Raw genomic sequence first — 20,383 nt, 5'->3', positions numbered from 1 at the left:
TTACCAACATAATTCTTTACAGATCATAAAAGAAAAATTCTCAACTTCATATGGAGAAACAAAAAACTCAGAATTTCCAGAACGATCCTGTACAACAACAGATCATCTGGAGGTATCTCCATCCCTGATCTCAAGCTGTACTACAGAGCAATAGTAATAAAAATGGCATGGTATTGGCATAGAAGCAGAAAGAAACCAATGGAACCAATCAATGAAACCAAATAGAAGACCCAGAAATAAACCCAAACACCTATGAATACTTGATTTTTGACAAAGAAGCCAAAACCATTCAATGGAAAAGAGAAAGCATCTTCAACAAATGGTACTGGTCCAAATGGATGTCTGCATGCAGAAAAATGAAAATAGATCCATATTTATCACCCTGCACAAAACTAAAGTCCAAGTGGATCTAAGACTTCAACATAAAACCAGGTTAGAAGAAAAAGTGGGGAAGAGCCTGGAACTCAATGAATGGCACAGGAAACAACTTTCTGAACAGAACACAAACAGCACAGGCTCTAAGAGCAACAATCGATAAATGGGACCTCATGAAATTGAAAAGCTTCTGTAAAGCAAAAGACACTGTTGTCAGAACAAAACGACTGCCTACAGACTGGGAAAGGATCTTCACCGACCCTATATCTGACAGAGGGCTAATATCGAGAATACATAAAGAACTAAAGTTAAAAAGCAACAAATCAAGCAATTCAATTAAAAGCTAGGGTACAGAGCTAAGCAGAGAATTCTCTGTAGAGGAATATAGAATGGCAGAGAAACACTTAAAGAAATGCTCAACGTCCTTAGCCATCAGGGAGATGCAAATCAAAATGACCCTGAGATTTCACCTTACACCCATCAGAATGGCTAAGATGAATAACTCAAGTGACAACACATGCTGGAGAGGTTGTGGAGAAAGGGGAACCCTCCTCCACTGCTGGTGGGAATGTAAACTGGTACAACCACTTTGGAAGTCAATCTGGCACTTTCTCAGACAATTAGGAATAGTGCTTCCTCAAGATCCAGCTATACCACTCCTGGGCATATACCCAAAATTTGCTCAAGTACACAACAAGGACATTTGCTCAACCATGTTTGTAGCAGCTTTATTTGTAATAGCCAGAACCTGGAAACAACTCAGATGTCCCTCAACGGAGGAATGGATACAGAAATTGTGGTACTTTTACACGATGGAATACTACTCAGCAATTAAAAATGAAGAAATCATGAAATTTGCAGGCAAATGGTGGTATCTAGAAAAGATCATCCTGAGTGAGGTATCCCAGGAGCAGAAAGACACACATGGTATATACTCACTTATATAGTCCTATAAGATAGGATAAACATACTAAAATATGTGCATCTAAAGAAGATAAACAAGAAAGAGGATCCGGGGGAAGATGATCAATCCTCACTTAGAAACAAATGGGATGGACATGGGAACTAGGAGAAAACAAGTAACAGGATAAGATCCTACTGCAGAGGGCCTCTGAAAGACTCTAACTAGCAGTGATCAAAGCAGATGCTGAGACTCATAATCAAACCTTCGGTAGAGTGCAGGGAATCAAATGATAAAATTGGTAGTTAATATGACCGAGAGAGGACAGGAGCTCCACAAGGACAAAATGTATCAGGGCACAGGTTTTTTTTTTTTTTTTTTTTTTTCTGAGACTGATTCTCCAAACAAGGACCATGTATGGATATAACCTGAAACCCCTGCTCGGATGTAACACATGGTAGCTCAGTATCCAAGTGGGTTTACCTAGTAAGGGAAACAGGAACTATTTCTGACATGAACCCAATGACTGGCTTTTTGACCTCCCCCCGCCCCAACCCCTGAGGGAGGAACAGCCTTGCTAAGCCACAGAGGAGGACATGGCAGGCAGTCCTGAAGATACCTGATAAACTAGGGTCAGATGGAAGGAGAGGAGGACCTCCCCTAGCAGTGGACTTGGAAAGGGGCAGGGAGAAGATAAGGGAGGGAGGAAGGGTGGGATTGGGAGGGAATGAGGGAGGGGCTATGGTTGGGATACAAAGTAAATAAACTGTGATTAATATAAAAAATAAATAATTAAAAATAAATAAATAATCATAAAAGGGGAAAATGTTTTGTTTTTCATTAAATAATCTTGTTATATTTAAATATTAAAATTAATATATTAAAGCAATGGTCAATTGCATACTGTACCTTATCTAAAAAGTCTTACAGTTGGAAATTTGTTGCAATGGTGAACTAGAAGTGTACAGAACAGGTATATATATAGGTATACTATACATCTCATTCAGGCAAATCATCAAAGCCATCGAGTAGATAAAGTTATGATTAACACCGAGTATGCTTCAGGAAATGAATATGTAAATTTACTAAAACGTTAAATGATTTATGTAAGGAAAGTATTAAATACTTCAAAAGGTTGCTTTGATGTTTACATGTAGGAGAACCAGGCATAGAAAACTGAAAAAAATTCAACTTCACAAAATGAATGTCAGATAAAGATGACTGGAATCAGAGTATGAGGCCAATCAAATACAATTCCACTACTATTCTTAATACCACCACCTAAATGGAGAGGACTTAGATACCCCTGCTTAGATGTAGCCCATAGACAGCTCAGTCTCTGTGTGGGTTCCCTAGTAAGGGAAGAAGAGACAGTCTGACATGAATTCAGTTGCCTGCTCCTTGATCACCTAGCCAGCTCACAGAGGAAGAGGATTCAGGCAGTCCTGATGGGACCTGAAAGGCTAAGGTCAGACAGTAAGGGAGAGGGACTTCCACTATCAGTGGATGAGTCGAGGATAATCACTTATGATTTTAGTCTCTCTACCTAAAAATAATACTCTACAATGCACCCTTTATGTCTATTGACTGTAATTTAATTCAGAAAGCTGTAATAATGATATTAATGTTTTGAAGTGCACTAATAAAACATAAACCTTCATGCACTAATAAAAACATAGTCTTATTTAGACTGTACATTCTGATAGTTTAATGATCGTATCTTTCATTTATATTCATAAAAATACAGACTTTTGATTAATAAATTGCCAGAGAAATTAAAGATTTTTCTATTGAGCTTCCCTTTCCATTTTCCCAGAGTCTCTTTGAGATGTAAGAATTAGCATTATGATGGTGATTATTAGAAACATGAGAAAATCTGTTGCTTCAGCCACACACAGAGCATGCTATGGTCTTGCCACCGTCACTCTTTCTGTATTTATTTTCATACACTTAAACCTTATTAAAAACAAATGAGTTCTTACCTTCCATTTCATCCTAGTTGATTGCCTTTATCTCTGCTCCCCCAGCTGTTTTCACTTCTTACACCTACCTCAGTGATCATGTGTATCCAGGACTAGCTGCTCACATTTACTTCATGTTTATGATACATCATGCATCCTTCTAAATTTTTTTCATTATTCGTTAATTGATACATTTCAATCCTCTTTTTTTTTTTAACATGAGAAAAGTTGTTACTCACCCAACTAGGTAATGGTAAGTTTGGGATTTACATCTAGTTAATTTGCCGTAAGACCTTACCTCATAAGATATTAACACTGTGAAGGTCATTAGTACTTCCATGGGTATTTCACTGTCCATGCCAACTTTTCTCTTTCTCTTTTATCTCTAATTTCTCTGAGGTCATATTCTAACTTCTTACCTTTGTCATTGCTAGTGATGTGCCTCCCTCCTTTTGGTCAGGTGATACCCTCTGAAGACTGTATTCTGACTTATCTCTTATAGCTCCTGTAGTAAATAGTAAAATACCATTCACATATTGAGCTTTCTATAAATCTTGGTTATGGATTTACCAGAGAAGGAATGAAAAGACAGTCCAAAATATATCACAAAAGAATTTGAAACCATTTCAATAATCTACCTGGCCAGTCTATAATTTGAAAACTATGATTATCCTAACTGAGAATTTATTTCTTTACAAATTTATTTTTTATGTTTTTGTATGTTACAGAAGTGAGTAATGATTTGAACATTTTGGTTTCATAATAATTCATTCAGTTGACTGAGTCCTTTGATTTTTATAAAACCATATTACAGTATTCAAAACTATTCTTCCAAGAATCTTGCTGAATTTTACTTACTGTTAAAAGACTAATTAGAAATCATTAAAAAAGAAATCATTGGTTATAGTAATGACTATATTGATATGAATGATTTGTTTTCTCTGATTCAAATTATATTTGCATTTGTGCATATATTAGCTCACTTATATAATATCTTGTTTGGGAGGGAGAAAAGATTAATTATGAAAAGTTAACAAACTAACAGTTACTTAAAATATCCAAAAGAAAAAAATGATTTTAACTATTATTTAGAGACAGTTTATTTTAATTCACACATTTTCTTGTTTTTAAGGAATGCGGTGACACATATATGAGGCATTTCTTTCTTGAGCCAAAAGGAGATTACATTCACCCCCTTTCTTTACATGTTGGTATTACACTTTATTTTGAGAACTGTCCAGTAGAAATTTTAATAATAACCATAACCACAATTCTCAAAATATTTATAACAACACATTAGATGTAGAATTTAAGATGTACCTCTTATTCTTTCAAACTCAAAGTTACTTATCTACACGGGCAACATATCCATAATAAAGAACAAGGTAGTTAATGGGGGTTGGTATAAACTTACAGAATTCAGAAAAAGAATTCTTGGAGAAATTCAATGCTAGAATTACATATTCTTTTCTTTTTCTCTTTTAAGCTCTGCAATCTATAAACATGTATCTCACCTGAAAAAAAGTATAAAAGCTAATTATCTAAGGTACAATTTCATAGTACTCAGAGGGCCAGAGTATTTTTATGAATGGCATTAGAATGTATTTTATTAAATTTTAAACGTTTTTCTCTTAGTATTTTAATGATGAAATCAGGTTTGTTAAATACAATATAGATTGTCAACAACAAAATAGCCTCCTAATGATCTATGCAGAAAGTACAATCAAGTTAGAGACCTAGATGTCCATGCCAGCTATGAGGAAATAGGAGAGAGAGGGGGAGGGAAGGGTGGGACACATACATACACAGAGAGAGAGAGAGAGAGAGAGAGACAGAGACAGAGACAGAGACAGAGAGACACACACACAGAGAGAAAGAGAGAGAGAGAGAGAGAGAGACCTTTTTCATGTTCAGGTAGTTATTTTTATTGATTTTTGGTGGCAGCAAAGGTCTGCTTCCCTGAAATTCATTCTACATGACCAAACAAGATGTTTTTTTTTAGGTCTTTCCCTTACCAGAAAACAAAACAAAACAAAACAAAACAAAACAAAAACCGAGATTGTTTTCTGAGTAGGTAGGCACACTTTAAGGTGAGTTACTACTCAATTAGGATGGCATTATATTTCGTACTGTTGTTTGTGTAACTGATGGCCTAGAACAGAATTTTCAGAGGTGAGTGTGAGAAAGATAACAAGGCAAATTTAAAGTAGTGCTTTCTGGAATGATGCTCATCCCCCCAACCCCCCAGACCCTTCAGAAGCTCAGCTCAGTTTCCTTTCAGTCCTGTATCACTGTGTATCACTGTGGCATTGGCGCACCGTGAGCATGCCGCCCACAGATAAACAGATAAATACCCTTGCTTGCTCTTGGTACAAGAAAATGTTGTAACATTTTTAGTAAAAGACATAAACGACAAGTGAGTTTGCCCTTGGCAGATGTAACCCTGTGACTAACACTGGTGAGTCTTTTTCAGAATCAGCCAGACTGACCCTCTCTTCATTTTTAAATAAAGCCATTCAATTTGATTTTAAGCCCAGTTAAGAGCAAAAAAAGCTTAAAATACATAAAAGGACAATGTAAATCAGCAGAGCTTGCCAACTGGAACCTACATGCAGAGGAGGATTATAATATTGTTTCCCCAGGAGACAGTGACTAAGGCGCGCGCACACCAACTATCCCCAAAAAGAGGTAAAGAGAGTGAAATGGCTCAACGTACACACACCCCGCTCCATACCGGGGACGAGTCTCCAAGCTGCGGCGTGTGCTCTCGGAGAGCCAGGCTGAAGCTGACCGCCCCCACGGCCACGCTGGACACCCCCAGCCCTATCTCCAGCACAGAGAGCACCAAGAGGCTCCCAATGATCTGGCCGCTGGTGCACATCCTCCTTGGGTCTTCATTCCTTCCAGCTCAGAGAAGGAAGCTGATCATCCACCTTCTTTCTTCCAAAGTCCTCCTCAGCTCTTTCTGCCCCCTACCACAGTCCAGATCCTCAAACTTTTCTTTCTTCACCAGCAAAACATTATCCACAAGGTCTGGATTTCCAGGACCAGAAAACCATTTTCCTGGCCAGGTCAGGAAAGAAAGAGCCGCTTCAAACCCTGGCACGTTCACACTGGGACCGCTGGGTGATAGGTTGGAGTCCAGAAGCAAGCACTGGGAAGCTGGGCTCTGGAGAGCCAACCCTGGATCTGAGCCTTGGCAGTGCCCGACGCTCTGCCCAGAGTTCTGTCTTGTCTCTGCTCTGCACTTCTCGGAGCCTCCCGCGCCCCTCTGGCTCCCTTCTCTTTCCTGGCAGAGGAACAGAGCTTGGCTTCCTAGAGATAAAGGGGAGCTGCTCACAACCTCTCTCCGCCTGTCCTCTCGCCTCCCCTCCTTTGTTTTCCTGACAGCGCAAAGTGCTTCTGTGAGTCCCTAGGTCTCTAGGCAGAGGAGGTGGATGGTATTCAGCACCACGTTCCTGGCACTTGCCATGTCGCCAGAAAAGCGACCTTGTCTGATGGTCTCTTTCAGCCTGGGTTTTCTTCTCCGTCCTTGTAGTCCTTTTCCTCTCTCTCTCTCTCTTTCTCCCTCTCTCTTGATCTGATTCTCTCTCATCGCTATGACCTCATTGGGGTTTAGGAGCCTGACGGAGGAGGGAAAATCCTGATGTATTGGCTGACCCCTTATTCGCCCCGCCCCTGGACCCAACCGCAGGATCCCAAATTCCCTACTTCCGCATCTCCTTTACTCAGTTCCTCTTGCTTTTCTATCCAGCCAGGGTTCTATGCCTGGTGCCTATATCAACGTGGGCTCATTCTATGCAAAGCTATCCTCTACACGTACTTTCCTCTGCTTGGGGAGCAGAGAGCAAAGGAAAGCCAAGTGCACCGGAATAGAGAAAAGCTAGAGCTCTTATTATACAAAGATTCTAAGGGACCCTCACCGAAGGACTCATCTGTACCAGTCAGCCCAGGCTGCAGCCTGCTTTTTGAGAGAGAGGAGGGGGTGGGGGGGAGGAGGGGTTGGGAGAGAGGGAGGAAGAAAGAGAAAGAGGGAGAGACAGTGACAGAGGGGGGAAAGGAGGGGGAGGGGAGAGAGGGAGAGGGAGGAAGAAAGTGAAAGAGGGAGAGAGGAAGAAAAGGGGAGAGAGAGAGAGAGAGAGAGAGAGAGAGAGAGAGAGAGAGAGAGAGAGAGAAAGGTCTCTACCATTACTACCTGGTACCTTTCCTATCCCAGGGGGAAGAATCTGTGGGCTGTAGTCATACTTCCCTTGCTACTTGCCCACACATCTTGAGATGCATAGTCAGACCCAGCATGACAGAGACCCTGTGTTATTATCTAATTTTAGTTGAGATACATATACTTAAGTATTACACCAAAGCAAGTATTACATACAAATGGAGAAAAAGTTTGACCTAGTGCAGAACTGACTTTTACCATCTTCAGTTCCTCTGAATCATTATGGCAGGGACTCAAGCATGGCTTGTGTAATTTTGTAGCTTTCTCTAGACATAGGGAAGTAGCTATGCATGGATGCGTTTTATATTTTCCTGATCCCACCCCCCCCTCAGGAAACATCTCAAGGATATCATCCTTGATATTCATGGATGAAACCTTGATATTCAAGGAAGGTGAGGGATAGTTCTAAGGTATGAACCCATCTTCAGTTAGAGATGGGTTGGAGGGAAATATAGACAAAGGGGGTCCACAATTTGAGGGCGTTTTGGCCTCTGCACACATGCAGACAAGTGCAGAGTAAGCACCATTGGGATTACATGACTCATATATTCTTTTTCAGGTTCCAGTGTTGAGGAAAGAGAAGCTGTTTCTAATTCTGCAGCAGGAGTGTCAGTTTTACCTTTAAATATTTTATTCAGGACTTGCTTTATAGCTTAACCTCTACATTTTCATTTATTTTTTGTGATTATTTTACAAGTTTTAAAACTTGAGTCATGTGCCTCAAAATTAACAAAAAAATCAAAGATGGGTTACAAGTTATTAAATGTTAAGGAATCTTCAGCTATTGTGATATTTGGAGCACAGCTTACATATTTATGTTGATTCATGATTAGTGATGTTCCTTTCCACTTCTTAAAACGTTTCCCCTCAGATGGTCAGTTTCCAGAACTTCTCAAGTAGTTTATGGATCTAATGAAGCAATATTTATGATATTTAACTATTGTATATGTCAGACATAAGCAGAAATAATGAGACATCTATGTCATCTCACTTCTGATTTAATTTTAGTCACTTCTTTTTTTTTTTAAATTTTGTTGTCTTTTAGAAGAAGAAAACAAGTTATTATCAAAATACATCAATGCAGTTTTGTGGGGAAAAGGATAACCCTGGGAGAGAATTGTAGCAAACACTCACTGGATGTTAAGCATATAGGACTTGTAAAGAAATCAAGAAACAGGTATTGAGTTTGATTGTTCATTCATAGCAAAGGTGATTATTTGAAGCCAATTATCTTAGTATCTAAAAGCTTAGTCATATGGCCAAATATGACCACCTTTGATTTATTTTGGGTCATTTGTATAAAACATAAAGCGTCTGAAAATCTGAATTTACTCAGAACAGATTAAATCTAGCTTCACTTATGAGTAACCACAGATGAGTTAAAGATCAAACTTTAGATAATACTTTAAGAGTGATATATTAAAAAATCACTATCCACAGAAGAAATTAACTGACCTATTAAAAGCATGACTACCAACATCACAACTACAAGATTTTTTACAGCACCTTTTCTTTGGCACAAAGTATGTTTTGCACACTTTTTCAATCAATGTAAAGAGCTTCCTAAATACTTCTAAAATTTCTTCATAGTCACAGAAATCAAGAACAAAAACGAGTTCAAACTGAAAAACATTTATTTTTATTATCAGTTTCTCTCAAGATTATCTCAGAAAGGGAATTATAGTATTAAGCTATAAATCAAGAGATTAATATAAAATCCATTCTATCCAAACTCCAGTCTTTCACAGTTCAGCATTTAATTTTTCTTATGTCATGGTACAACAAAAGTCTTACTCATGAGATCTATTGAGATGGCTCAACACTTCCTTATATTTAATAAGCTTGCTACCTTTTGACTTGTATATAATATAAATGAAAGTGTGGATAGCCTCAGAATAATTCTAAAGCTCCTAGCTAATTAATCATTCTTTATGGTTTTCTCCTTTAAGGATATTAAAATCACAAATAAGTATTTAAAAGTTATGAGGTCTTTATACACTCATTTTTCCAAATTAGATTTATAGAAATTTTAATGTTTTGTTAAAGAAACAGGCAAGAATTAGTAAACAAATCATTTATGGCATGAATGATGACCTCCAAAATCTCATGCAATCAAAGTTTGCTCCTTAGCCTGTGACTGGAAGCAAAGGGAGTTAGGTCACCAGGAGTACAGTCTTCATGGCATGTTGGGGTTCTGTCATTTCTCTCTTTTTTCTTCCTCTTGTCCTGGCTGCACATGTAATCAGGTCACCCTGCCAGTGTGGTAGCTGTCAAGAGGTTCCATCTCACCACAGGATAAAAACCTGTATGGATGATCAACCATAGACTAGATCCTCTAAAACCATGAGATAAAATAAACCCCTTTCTTTTGTGTTGGAATCACTCAGATAATTTGTTACTATAACAGAAAATTGACCAATATACACTCCCACTTAATGTAGGGATACCCATTGGCAAAATGACAATGGTAGTCATTACTGCAGGGTGAGTTATTGAAAAGTCCTTATGCTGATCAACACAAACCCTGTGTCAACTTAACACAAGCTAGAATCACTAGAGAATTCCTCAGAGGAGGAATTCCCTTCATCATGTTGGCCTGAGGGTATTTTCTTGATTAGTGATTCTTGTAGAAGGACCGGGCAATGCTACTCCTGGGCAAATGGAGAAGAAAGCAGGATGAACAAAACATGGGGAGCAATCCAGTATGCAAGATTTCTTCATGTTCTCCACTTCAGATTCTGCTCTAGGTTCCTTACTTGAGTTCCTGAATTGGCTACCCTTGTGATGGACTGTAACCTATAAGCCAAACAAACCATTTTCTTCAAAGTTTCTTTTGTTCAGTGTTTTATCACAATAACAGAAAAGCAAACTAGAACAGTTCCTGAAAATATAAGTGGTCATTTTTGATAATAATTTGATTTAGAATGTTTGTTATAAATCAAACATTTATAGTGGCACAGGCACTGGACAGAATGGTCAGTGTAGCCTAAACAGTTAAGGAAAGTTAAGAAACATCATATTGTAAACTTGTACAACCACTCTGGAAATCAATCTGCCACTTCCTCAGACAACTAGGAATAGCGCTTCCTCAAGATCCAGCTATACCATTCCTAGGAATATATCCAAAAGAGGCTCAATTGACATTTGCTCAACTATGTTTGTATCAGCCTTAATTATAATAGCCAGAAGCTGGAAACAGCCCAGATGCCACTCAGTGGAGGAATGGATACAGATGTGTGGTACATCTACACAATGGAATATTACTCAGCAATAAAAAACAAGAAAATTATGAAATTTGCAGGTAAATGGTGGGATCTGGAAAAGATTATCTTGAGTGAGCTATACCAGAAGCAGAAAGACGCACATGGTATATACTCAATCATATAGACATATAATATAGAATAAACCTACTAAAATCTGTACACCTAAAGAAAATAATCAAGAGGGAGGACTCTTGCTAAAATGTTCAATTCCTATCCAGAAAGGCAGAGAGGATGGACATCAGAAGAAGGAGAAAAACAGGGAACAAGTCAAGAGCCTGACATAGAGGACCTCTGAAAGGCTCTGCCCTGCAGACTATCAATGCAGATGCTGAGACTTATGGGCGACCTTTGGTCAGAGTGCAGAGAATCTTATGAAAGAAGTGGGAAACAGTAAGAGCTGGAGAGGACAGGAACTCCACAAGAGCAATAGAACCAAAAAATCTGAGCACAGGGGTCTTTCCTGAGACTGATATTCCAACCAAGAACCATGCATGGAGATAACCTAAGACCCCTGCACAGATGTAGCCATGGCAGTTCAGTATCCAAGTGGGTTCCATTGTTATAGGAACAGGGACTGTCTCTGACATGAACTGATTGGCCTGCTCTTTATTTACCTCCCCTCTGAGGGAGAAGCAGCATTACCAGGCCACAGAAGGAGACAATGCAGCTACTCCTGATGAGACCTAATAGACTAGGATCAGAAGGAAGGAAAAGAAGACCTCCCCTATCAGTGGACTTAAGGAGGGGCATGCATGCAGAGGGTGGAGGAAGGGAGGGATTGGGACGGGAGGAGGGTAGGAACCAGAGGGGGGATACAAAGTGAATAAAGTATAATTAATAAAGAATTAAAAAAAGTAAAAAAAATATTTTAAGTCATTTACCAGTTTTGAACTGATAACTTTTGCTTAATATTTTGATACTCATATTAATGCAGTCAGAAAAGATTATAGCTAAAGTGAATTTGCTAAATAGAAAAAAGTTTGATTTTTTTTTTCTGATTTGACAGTAACAAGCAGATGTAATGAAACAAGAACTTATTTTTGCCTTTTATTGTCCTTTAGTGGCAATGCAACTGAGATATTACTTGGAAAAATACACTATATTACTGTGTTGATAACACATTTTCATTTCTAGATAAAGTATCAACTTATTATTGAACCTTAGACATGTGTATATAATATTTAAACTGATTTCTATTTTTTAATAAATAATATGGATTCAGTTACTTTTGCTTATTATGAAGAAATGGAATTGTGTCAAAAATTTCCAGATATAGCACAATAGTTAGCAAAGGACTATCAACCACGAGGAAGATAAACAAGGTTTTTCATCTTAGTTTTATGACATGGGCATTTAACAATCTTACAGGCAGAGGAGTGTCAGACAGAAAAAGGTGGCCTTATAGATTTTAGCAACTAAAATAGCAGCGTTCTTGCAAACAATTGTTGCCCTGGGATTCATGTGGCACAATCTTAACCCCCCAAAGAATGATAAAGGTAGTCCTGGCTTTTCGGGGAACCACTACATTTAGATGGCTCATGAGGGTGGATCCTTTCTGAAGGAATTAATACCTTTTCAAAGGAAAAAGTAGACCATGGCTGTCTTTTGAAGATACAAGAAGACAGCTATCCTCAAATTAGCAAAAGCCCCTACCCCCACAGATTTATTTATTTATTTATTTAATTTACCACAATTAAGTCTGGACTTTTTTTTTTTTAATGAGTGAATTTATTGAATATGTGGCAGGCAAACATGAAGAAAAACTATAAGCATAGAGAAAGGAAAATATCATCAGCAAGATATTACTGTAACCAAAAGAGATGGCAAAAAAGCATTCCAAGCTAAAGTCAGCAAATCCAATACTTATGACATCTGGCAGATATTGACTGGGGAAACCTATTGAATAGATATCCAGGTGAAGCAGGGCAGGCTTTTCCTGGATGAGCTTCCAGCTACTCATTCCCATTCCAAGAGCTATTATGTGGCTGGAGAAGCAGAAATAATCTCTGTTGGAAACAGTGTATTATCTAGCTGTCCTCAAGGGTACAGCCTTTCTTTTTTTTTAATATTAGTTACAGTTTGTTAACTTTGTATCCCTGCTGTATCCAGGTCCCTCTTTCCCTCCCAATCCCACCCTCCCTCCTTCATCTCCTCCCTGCCCCTTTCCAAGTCCACTGACAGGGGAGAACTTTCTCCCCTTTCATCTGGGTTATCAGGTATCTTCAGGACTGGCTGCAAAGTCTTCCTCTGTGGCCTAGCAGGGCTGCTTCTACCTCGGGGGTGGGAGGGAGAGGAGGTCAATGAGCCTGCCATTGAGTTCATGTCAGAAACAGTCCCTGTTCCCCTTATTAGGGTACCCACTTGGACACTGAGCTAGCAAGAGCTACATTTGAGCAGAGGCTCTAGGTTGCATCCATACATGGTCCTTGGTTGGAGAATCAGTCTCAGAAAAAAAAAAACCCTGTGAACTGATATATTTTGTCCTTGTGGAGCTCCTGTCCTCTCTTGGTCATATTAACTACCCCTTTTATCATATGATTCCCTGCACTCTACCGAAAGTTTGGTTATGAGTCTCAGCATCTGCTTTGATACACTGTTAGGTAGTCTTTCAGAGGCCTTCTGTGGTAGGCTCCTGTCCTGTTACTTGTTTGTTCCTACATACAATGTCCATCCATTTGTCTTTCTAAGTGAGGACTGATCATTGTACCCTGGGTCCTCTTTTTTATTTATCTTCTTTATGTGTATAGATTTCAGTATGTTTATCCTATCTTACAGGTCTATATAAGTGAGTATATAACATGTGTGTCTTTCTGCTTTTGGGATACCTCACTCAGGATGATCGTTTCTAGGTCCCACCATTTGCCTGCAAATTTCATGATCTCCTCATTTTTAATTGCTGAGTAGTATTCCATTGTGTAAAAGTACCACAATTTCTGTATCCATTCCTCAACTGAGGGACATCTGGGTTGTTTGCAGCTTCTGGTTATTACGACTAAAGCTGCTACAAACATGGTTGAGCAAATGTCCTTGTTGTGTACTTGAGCATCTTTTGGATATATGCTAAGGAGTGGTGTAGCTGGATCTTGAGGAATCATTATTCCTAATTGTCTGAGAAAGCACCAGATTGATTTCCAAAGTGGTTGTATAAGTTTACATTCCCACCAGCAATGGAGGAGGGTTCCCCTTTCTCCACAACCTCTCCAGCATGTGCTGTCACTTGAGTTTTTGATCTTAGCTATTCTGGTGGGTGTCAAAGCCTGGACTTTTTAGCCTGTAGAATTTTAGGAGTTGTTTAAGTCATGCAATCTATGGAACGTTGTCAGAGCATTATGAGATGACTAATCCATTGAACTAGCCAACATTTTCAGACCTGAGTACTGGAGGGCAGGAGTGTTATTGAGAAAGATAGCTATAAATCTCCATAGGTAATCCTTGAATCTCTTCCTATATTTATGGAGTATAATTGTAGCATATGAATCTACAATGTTACATAAAAGTTATGAAGTAGTAATGGCCAATCTCTTCTCCCCCATGATGGCTATCAGCTCTTAGGTCCAAAGAGCTCAATTATCCATAAGTAGGATAGGGAAAGGTAACTACAAGTAGGATAAACACACCAAGGAGCATGTCAATTAAATTGCTGAAGCCAGTGATAAATATTAAAACTTTAAAAGAACCGTAGAAAAAGGGAAGATTACATGGGAATGAAGGCAAGAACTTCAGATGTTTTATCTAATACTAAAACTATTACAGGAAGAGGGAAAATTGAATGTTCTACATTGATAAAATTTAAAAATAAGCTAAAACTGAGTTTAGAATTCTTTACTCAGAAACATACAGTAAAAAAATAAAAGGAGAACAGATTTTCTAAACAAGTGGTTGAGCATTATAAAAGTGGTTATATAAGTGGAAATAATATCTTTTCTCAGTTACAGTGTTTTTTAACATTTATTTATTATTTATTACAGTTTATTCATTTTATATCCAGGCTGAAATGCCATCCCTTATCTCCTTCCAGTCCCACCCTCCCTCACTCTTCTCCCCCATGCCCCTCCCCTAGTACACTGATAAGGGAGGTCCTCCTTGCCTTCTATCTGACCTTAGCCTATCAGGTCTCATTAGGACTGGCTGCATTGTCTTCCTCTGTGGCCTGGCAAGGCTACCTCCCCCACCCCCCAGAGAGATGTGATCAAAGAGCAGGCCACTGAGTTAATGTCAGAGACAGTTCCTGCTCCCCTTACTAGGGAACCCACAAGGGCAAAAGGCAAAAAGGTATAGCAATGTCTATACATTGGAAGTAGGAGAAGACAGGAAACAGGACAGTAGCCTACCACAGAGGGCCTCTGAAAGACTCTACCCAGCAGAGTAGAGTCTTTCTGAGATATTTCTATCTCAGAAAGTAGAAAAACTAATCATAAGTTTAGAAAATGGTTTTTAATGAGAAATGTTTAAGGATTTAAACAATATACATTGCTTTCCCCTTAAAAAGTCATAAGAAAATATGGTAATATACAGTGTCTACTACTCCACTAATGGGTTCCAACTGTATCAGCTCATATATATGGAGATAAATTTACAAAGCTTTGCAGATTTCAAAGAAAGCTGTTTCTGTCCAGCCAACATACATATTGCAGTTGTTGAGAGTAAAAAGAAACAGCAGACATTCTGTTCAGTTCCTTCTTTCTTTCTTTCTTTCTTTCTGCAAACAAAGGAGTTCATGTCAGAGACTGCCTCTCCTCTCCTTACTAGGGAACCCACATGGAGACTGAGTTGCCTACATCTGATGAGCTGCATCTGAGCAGGGGTCTAGGTCCTCTCCACGCATAGTCCTTGGTTGATGCCTCAGTCTCTGCAGTCCCCCTGGTCCCAGATTTTTTGTCTTTGTTGGTTTCCTACTGGGGCTCCTGTCTCCTTCAGATCTTTCTATCTCCCCCTTCTTCCATAAGACTCCCTGTGCTCTGTCCAAAGTTTGGCTGTGAGTCTCTGCATGTGCTTCAATCCCTGGCTGAATGGTGTCTTTCAGAGGACACCTGTGGTACCCTTCTATCCTATTCCCTCTCTTCTACTGCTTCTGGTTTACCCTTCTGAATGGGAATTAAGCTTCTTCCCTAGGGTCCTCCTTGTTTAGCTTCTTTAGGATTATGGATTTTTAGTAAGTTTATCTTACATTATATGGCTAATATCTGTTTATAAGCGAACATATACAATGCATGTCTTTCTGCTTCCGGGTTACCTGACTACGGATGATCTTTTCTAGTTCCATCCATTTGTCTGAAATTTTCATGGTTTCCTTGTTTTAGTAGGTGAGTAGTATCCCATTGTGTAAATGTACCATAGTTTCTGCATCCATATTTTGGTTGAGGGACGTGTAGATTGTTTCCAGATTCTGGCTATTACAAATAAAGCTGCCATGAACATAGTTGAGCAAATGTCCTTATTGAATAGTGGGGAATCTTTTGGGTATATGCCCAGGAGTAGTATAGCTGGGTCTTGAGGTAGCACTATTCCAATTTTTTGGAGAAAATACCAGATTGATTTCTAAAGTGGTTGTACAAGTTTACATTTCCACCACCAAAGGAGGAGGGTTCCTCTTCCTCCACATCCTCTCCAGCATGTGTTGCCATTTGAGTTTTTTATCTTAACCATTCCGATGAATATAAGATGGAATATCTTTTTTAATTGCTGAGTAGTATTCCATTGTGTAAAAGTACCACAATTGCTGTATCCATTCCTCAACTGAAGGACTTCTGGGTTATTTCCAGGTTCTGGCTATTACAAATAAAACTGCTACAAATATGGTTGAGCAAATGTTCTTTTTGTGTACTTGAGCATCTTTTGGATACATTGGATGTAGGAGCAAACAAGTAACAGGACAGGAGCCTGTTACCACAGAGGGCCTCTGAAAGACTCTACCTAGCAGTGTATCAAATCAGATGTTAAGACTCATAACCAAACCTTCAGCAGAGTGCAGGGAATCATAAAAAGGGGGGGGTTAATATGACCTGGAGAGGACAGGAGCTCCACAAGGACCAAATATATCTGGGCACAGGGGTCTTCTATGAGACTGCTTCTCCAAACAAGGACCATGTATGGATATAACCTAGAACCTCTGCTCGGATGTAGCCCATGGTAGCTCAGTAACCAAGTGGGTACCCTAATAAGGGGAACAGGGACTGTTTCTAACAGGAACTCAATGGCTGGCTCTTTGACTTCTTCCCCCCGCTTCCTGAGGGAGGAGCAGCCCTTCTAGGCCACAGAGGAGGACTTTGCATCCAGTCCTGAAGATACCTGATAAAGGAGTGTTAGATGAAAGGGGAGTGGGTCCTCCCCTATCAGTGGACTTGGAAAGGGGCAGGGAGGAGATGAAGGAGGGAAGGTGGGATTGGGAGGGCAAAAGGGAGCAGGATACAGCAAGGATACAAAACAAACTAACTAATAATAAAAAAAATTGGAAAAAAAAGAATAATAGGAATAGAGGAATGGGAAGAAACCCAGTCAAAGGCACAGAAAATATTTTCAATAAAATCACAGAAGAGAATTTTCATAACTTATAAAGAAGAAGCCTATCAAAGTACAAGTAATACATAAACATTAGACTTGCACAGAAAAGAAAATTCCCTTGGTACATAATCAAAACACTAAGTGTACAGAACAAAGAAAGACTCTTAAATACTTCAATGAAAAAGAACAAATAACATATACCAGCAGACTTATTAGAATTACATTCTACCTCTCAGTGGAGACTTTAAAAGCCAGAAGGGCCTGGAGAGATGTGATAATAACTCTCAAGACACCACAGATGCCATCCAAAACTCTATACCTACTAAAGTAGAACAAAACTAGAAATCACAACAATAAAAAATAGGAAAAAACACATGCAATCAAATACACATTTGAACCAATCCTTAAATTAAACAGGAAGTCAAATAAAAGTTTAAAAACTAGCTCAGTAGAAGAGCAGGTTATATGATATGAACATACAAATTTATATGGGTCAAAAGTTCTGAGAAAAACAACCCAATCAATCCTAAAGTTCTGTAAAAATATAGGAAAGATAAAAACTTTTTTTAAGAAAATGAAGGTTTTGGGAACTTAATAACACTAGATTAACTTTTAAAAATGCTAATAAAAATTTATCCCATTGAAATTAAATAATAACAAGAAATACAGAAAATTGTAGTACTGCAAATAAAGGTAGATATATAGTCAAATTCAAAATACTCTAAGTAAAGAATTTCTGAGTAGGACTTCAGAAAATAAGGCCAACTATCCACAGATTCTGCTTCATGAAAAAAAAAAAAAGAAAAAACTTTGGTTAAGCAAAGAAAATAGTCCAAAAAGTGGAGAAACAGCTCACAGAATGGAAAAATCATCCCAGAAATGCATATAAACTAAACACACACATATACACATCCCATTAGAGACAAAAAAGGCCTTTGAGAAAATCCAATAAACCTTCATAATAAAAGTCCTGGAGAGACTAAGGCTACAAAGAACATATCTCAATATAATAAAAGTAACTAATAAATAATAATAATAATAAATAATAAAGCATGTAGCCAACATGGAGAGAAACTCAAAACATCTCTCGTAAAGGCAAGAACAGAGTAAGACATACATTTTTATACCCTGTTCAATACAGTAGTGAAGACTTGGGTAGAGCACTTAGACAGCTAACCCTGAGACCAATGAGGGCGTAGCAGGGAACAAAAATGTCAAGGTGCCTTATCTGACGATAAAAGTTCATGGAGAGTACATCAATATTTACACTCGGTTAACACCTTCAGCAATGTAGAAGGACACAAAATCAACACACAAAACAAATCGCCTTTTTATACACAAATGACAAACATACTGACAATAAAAATAGTAACTTTTACAATAGCCTCAAAATTATCTTGGTATAATTCTAACCAAGCAAGTGAAAAATTTGTCTAATAAAACTTTAAGACACTGATGAAAGTAATTGAAGAAGTCACCAGGATATGAAAAAATCTCCCGTTCTTGTAGGATAAATATTTTTTAAAATAGCCATCCTACCAAAAGCTGTTTTATAGATTCATTGCAAACCCATCACAATTTCAACACAACTATTCACAGAAAAAATCTTAATCTCATGTAAAAAAAAATGAAAACAAAAATAGGATGGCTAAAACAATCCTGAATAATAAATGAACTGCTGGAGGTAGCACCAATGCAGATTTCAAATTGTATTAGAGAGCTATTGTAATAAAAAGCTGCATGGTATTGGTATAAAAACAAACACATTGATTAATGGAATCAAACTGAAGACTCGTACAATTTTACAGACCTATGAACACCTGATTTTTGACAAAGAACTCAAGAAAACACAATGAAAAAAAAAAAGACAGCATCTTAAAAAACAAAAACTGGTAGTGATGGCTACATATAGAAGAATGAAAATACCTGTCACCTACACATCTCCTAATGGGTCAAAGACCTCAATGTAAAACCTTATACTCTGAAAATAGAAGAGAACGTAAGGACTCAGCTTGAACTCATTGGCACAGAAATGGACTTTCTAACAGGACAGCAATAGCACAGACACTAAGGCCAACATTTAATAAATGGGACCTCATGCAGCTCAAAAGCTTCTGTCTAGTAAAGGATACTATTACTTGAGGAAAATCGTAGCAGACAGAATTGGACACGATCTTTAGCAAGTATAAGTCAGATAGAGGGTTAATATGTAGACTACATTAACAGTTTTTTTTTTTAAATAAACATCAAGAAAACAAATAGTACAGTTGAAAATGGGGCATAGAACTAAACAACAAGTTATCAGAAGATAAAACAAAAATACTGAGAAACAAACAAACAAAAAAGTTCAGCATCCTCAATCATCAGGGAAATGTAAATCGAAACCATATTGAGACTTCATCTAATACCAGTCAGAATCACCAAGATCAATAAAGCAAATGACAGCTCATGCTGGGGGAATTATATGGTGAGGGAAATACTCATCTATTGCTGGTGGGAGTGCAAACTTGTATGACCACTATGGAAATTAAAATGGTGGTTTCTCAGGAAGCTGGAAATAGATAGAACTAAAAAAATCTAGTTATACAACTCTTGGAAATATACCAAAGGACTCTGCATCTTACTGGAGAGACAATTGCTTATCCATCTTCATTGCTGCTTTATTCATAATAGTCAAAAATTGGAAAAATCTTTGAGGTCAATCAACTTATGAATATATAATTAAAATGTGGAATTGTAAATTTGCATGAAATTTTATTTAATATATTATTTGGTTATTAAGAAAAGTTAAGTGTAATTCCCAGGTAAATTCATGGAGCTAGAAACAATCATCCTAAGTGAGATAACCCAGATTCATAAAGAGAAATAGTGTATATGTTTTCTTTTATACATGGATGTTAGCTTTCAAGTTTTAAATATGTGTGTTTCAATTAAAATAACCACTTAGGATAGGTAACTAATAATGGATGAGAGAAAAGATAGGATTGTTCAAGGAATGGGAAGTAGCATATAGTGTTATAAAGAGATAAGAGAAAACTAGAATAGAAGTATTAAATGGAGAGAGAGGAAATGGCAGAAAAAGAAAAGAACATGGAGAGAGACAAATAACACAAAAGCCCCTTTGACAAATCAAATGAAAAATATCACTGTAGAAACTTCCTAA

General features: G+C 38.0%; 1 protein-coding gene and 1 pseudogene across 6 annotated transcripts in view; both read right to left on the bottom strand.

Moving 5' to 3' along the window:
• Nucleotides 1-7,014, bottom strand: part of Tmem196 (transmembrane protein 196) — a 94,174-nt gene extending 87,160 nt beyond the window's left edge. Inside the window, exons 1-2 of one of the 6 annotated variants that reach the window (XM_060388304.1) lie at nt 5,972-6,098; nt 3,657-3,742 (exon numbers count right to left, since the gene is read on the bottom strand). In XM_060388304.1, the coding sequence (XP_060244287.1) occupies nt 3,657-3,665 (9 nt within the window). In that variant the 5' untranslated portion in view covers nt 3,666-3,742; nt 5,972-6,098. Of the gene's footprint in view, nt 1-3,656; nt 3,743-5,953 lie in introns of all 6 variants that reach the window. The other 5 variants (XM_060388303.1, XM_060388301.1, XM_021664724.2 and 2 more) reach the window with 5 other exon arrangements.
• LOC110543276 (peptidyl-prolyl cis-trans isomerase D-like) overlaps nt 6,146-20,383 on the bottom strand; it is a 38,910-nt pseudogene continuing 24,672 nt past the window's right edge.

Source organism: Meriones unguiculatus, chromosome 7 (genome assembly GCF_030254825.1).
Source record: "Meriones unguiculatus strain TT.TT164.6M chromosome 7, Bangor_MerUng_6.1, whole genome shotgun sequence".
Lineage (NCBI taxonomy): Eukaryota > Metazoa > Chordata > Mammalia > Rodentia > Muridae > Meriones > Meriones unguiculatus.
The sequence above is the reverse complement of the archived record's forward strand: the minus strand, read 5'-3'. Positions and strand labels throughout refer to the sequence as shown.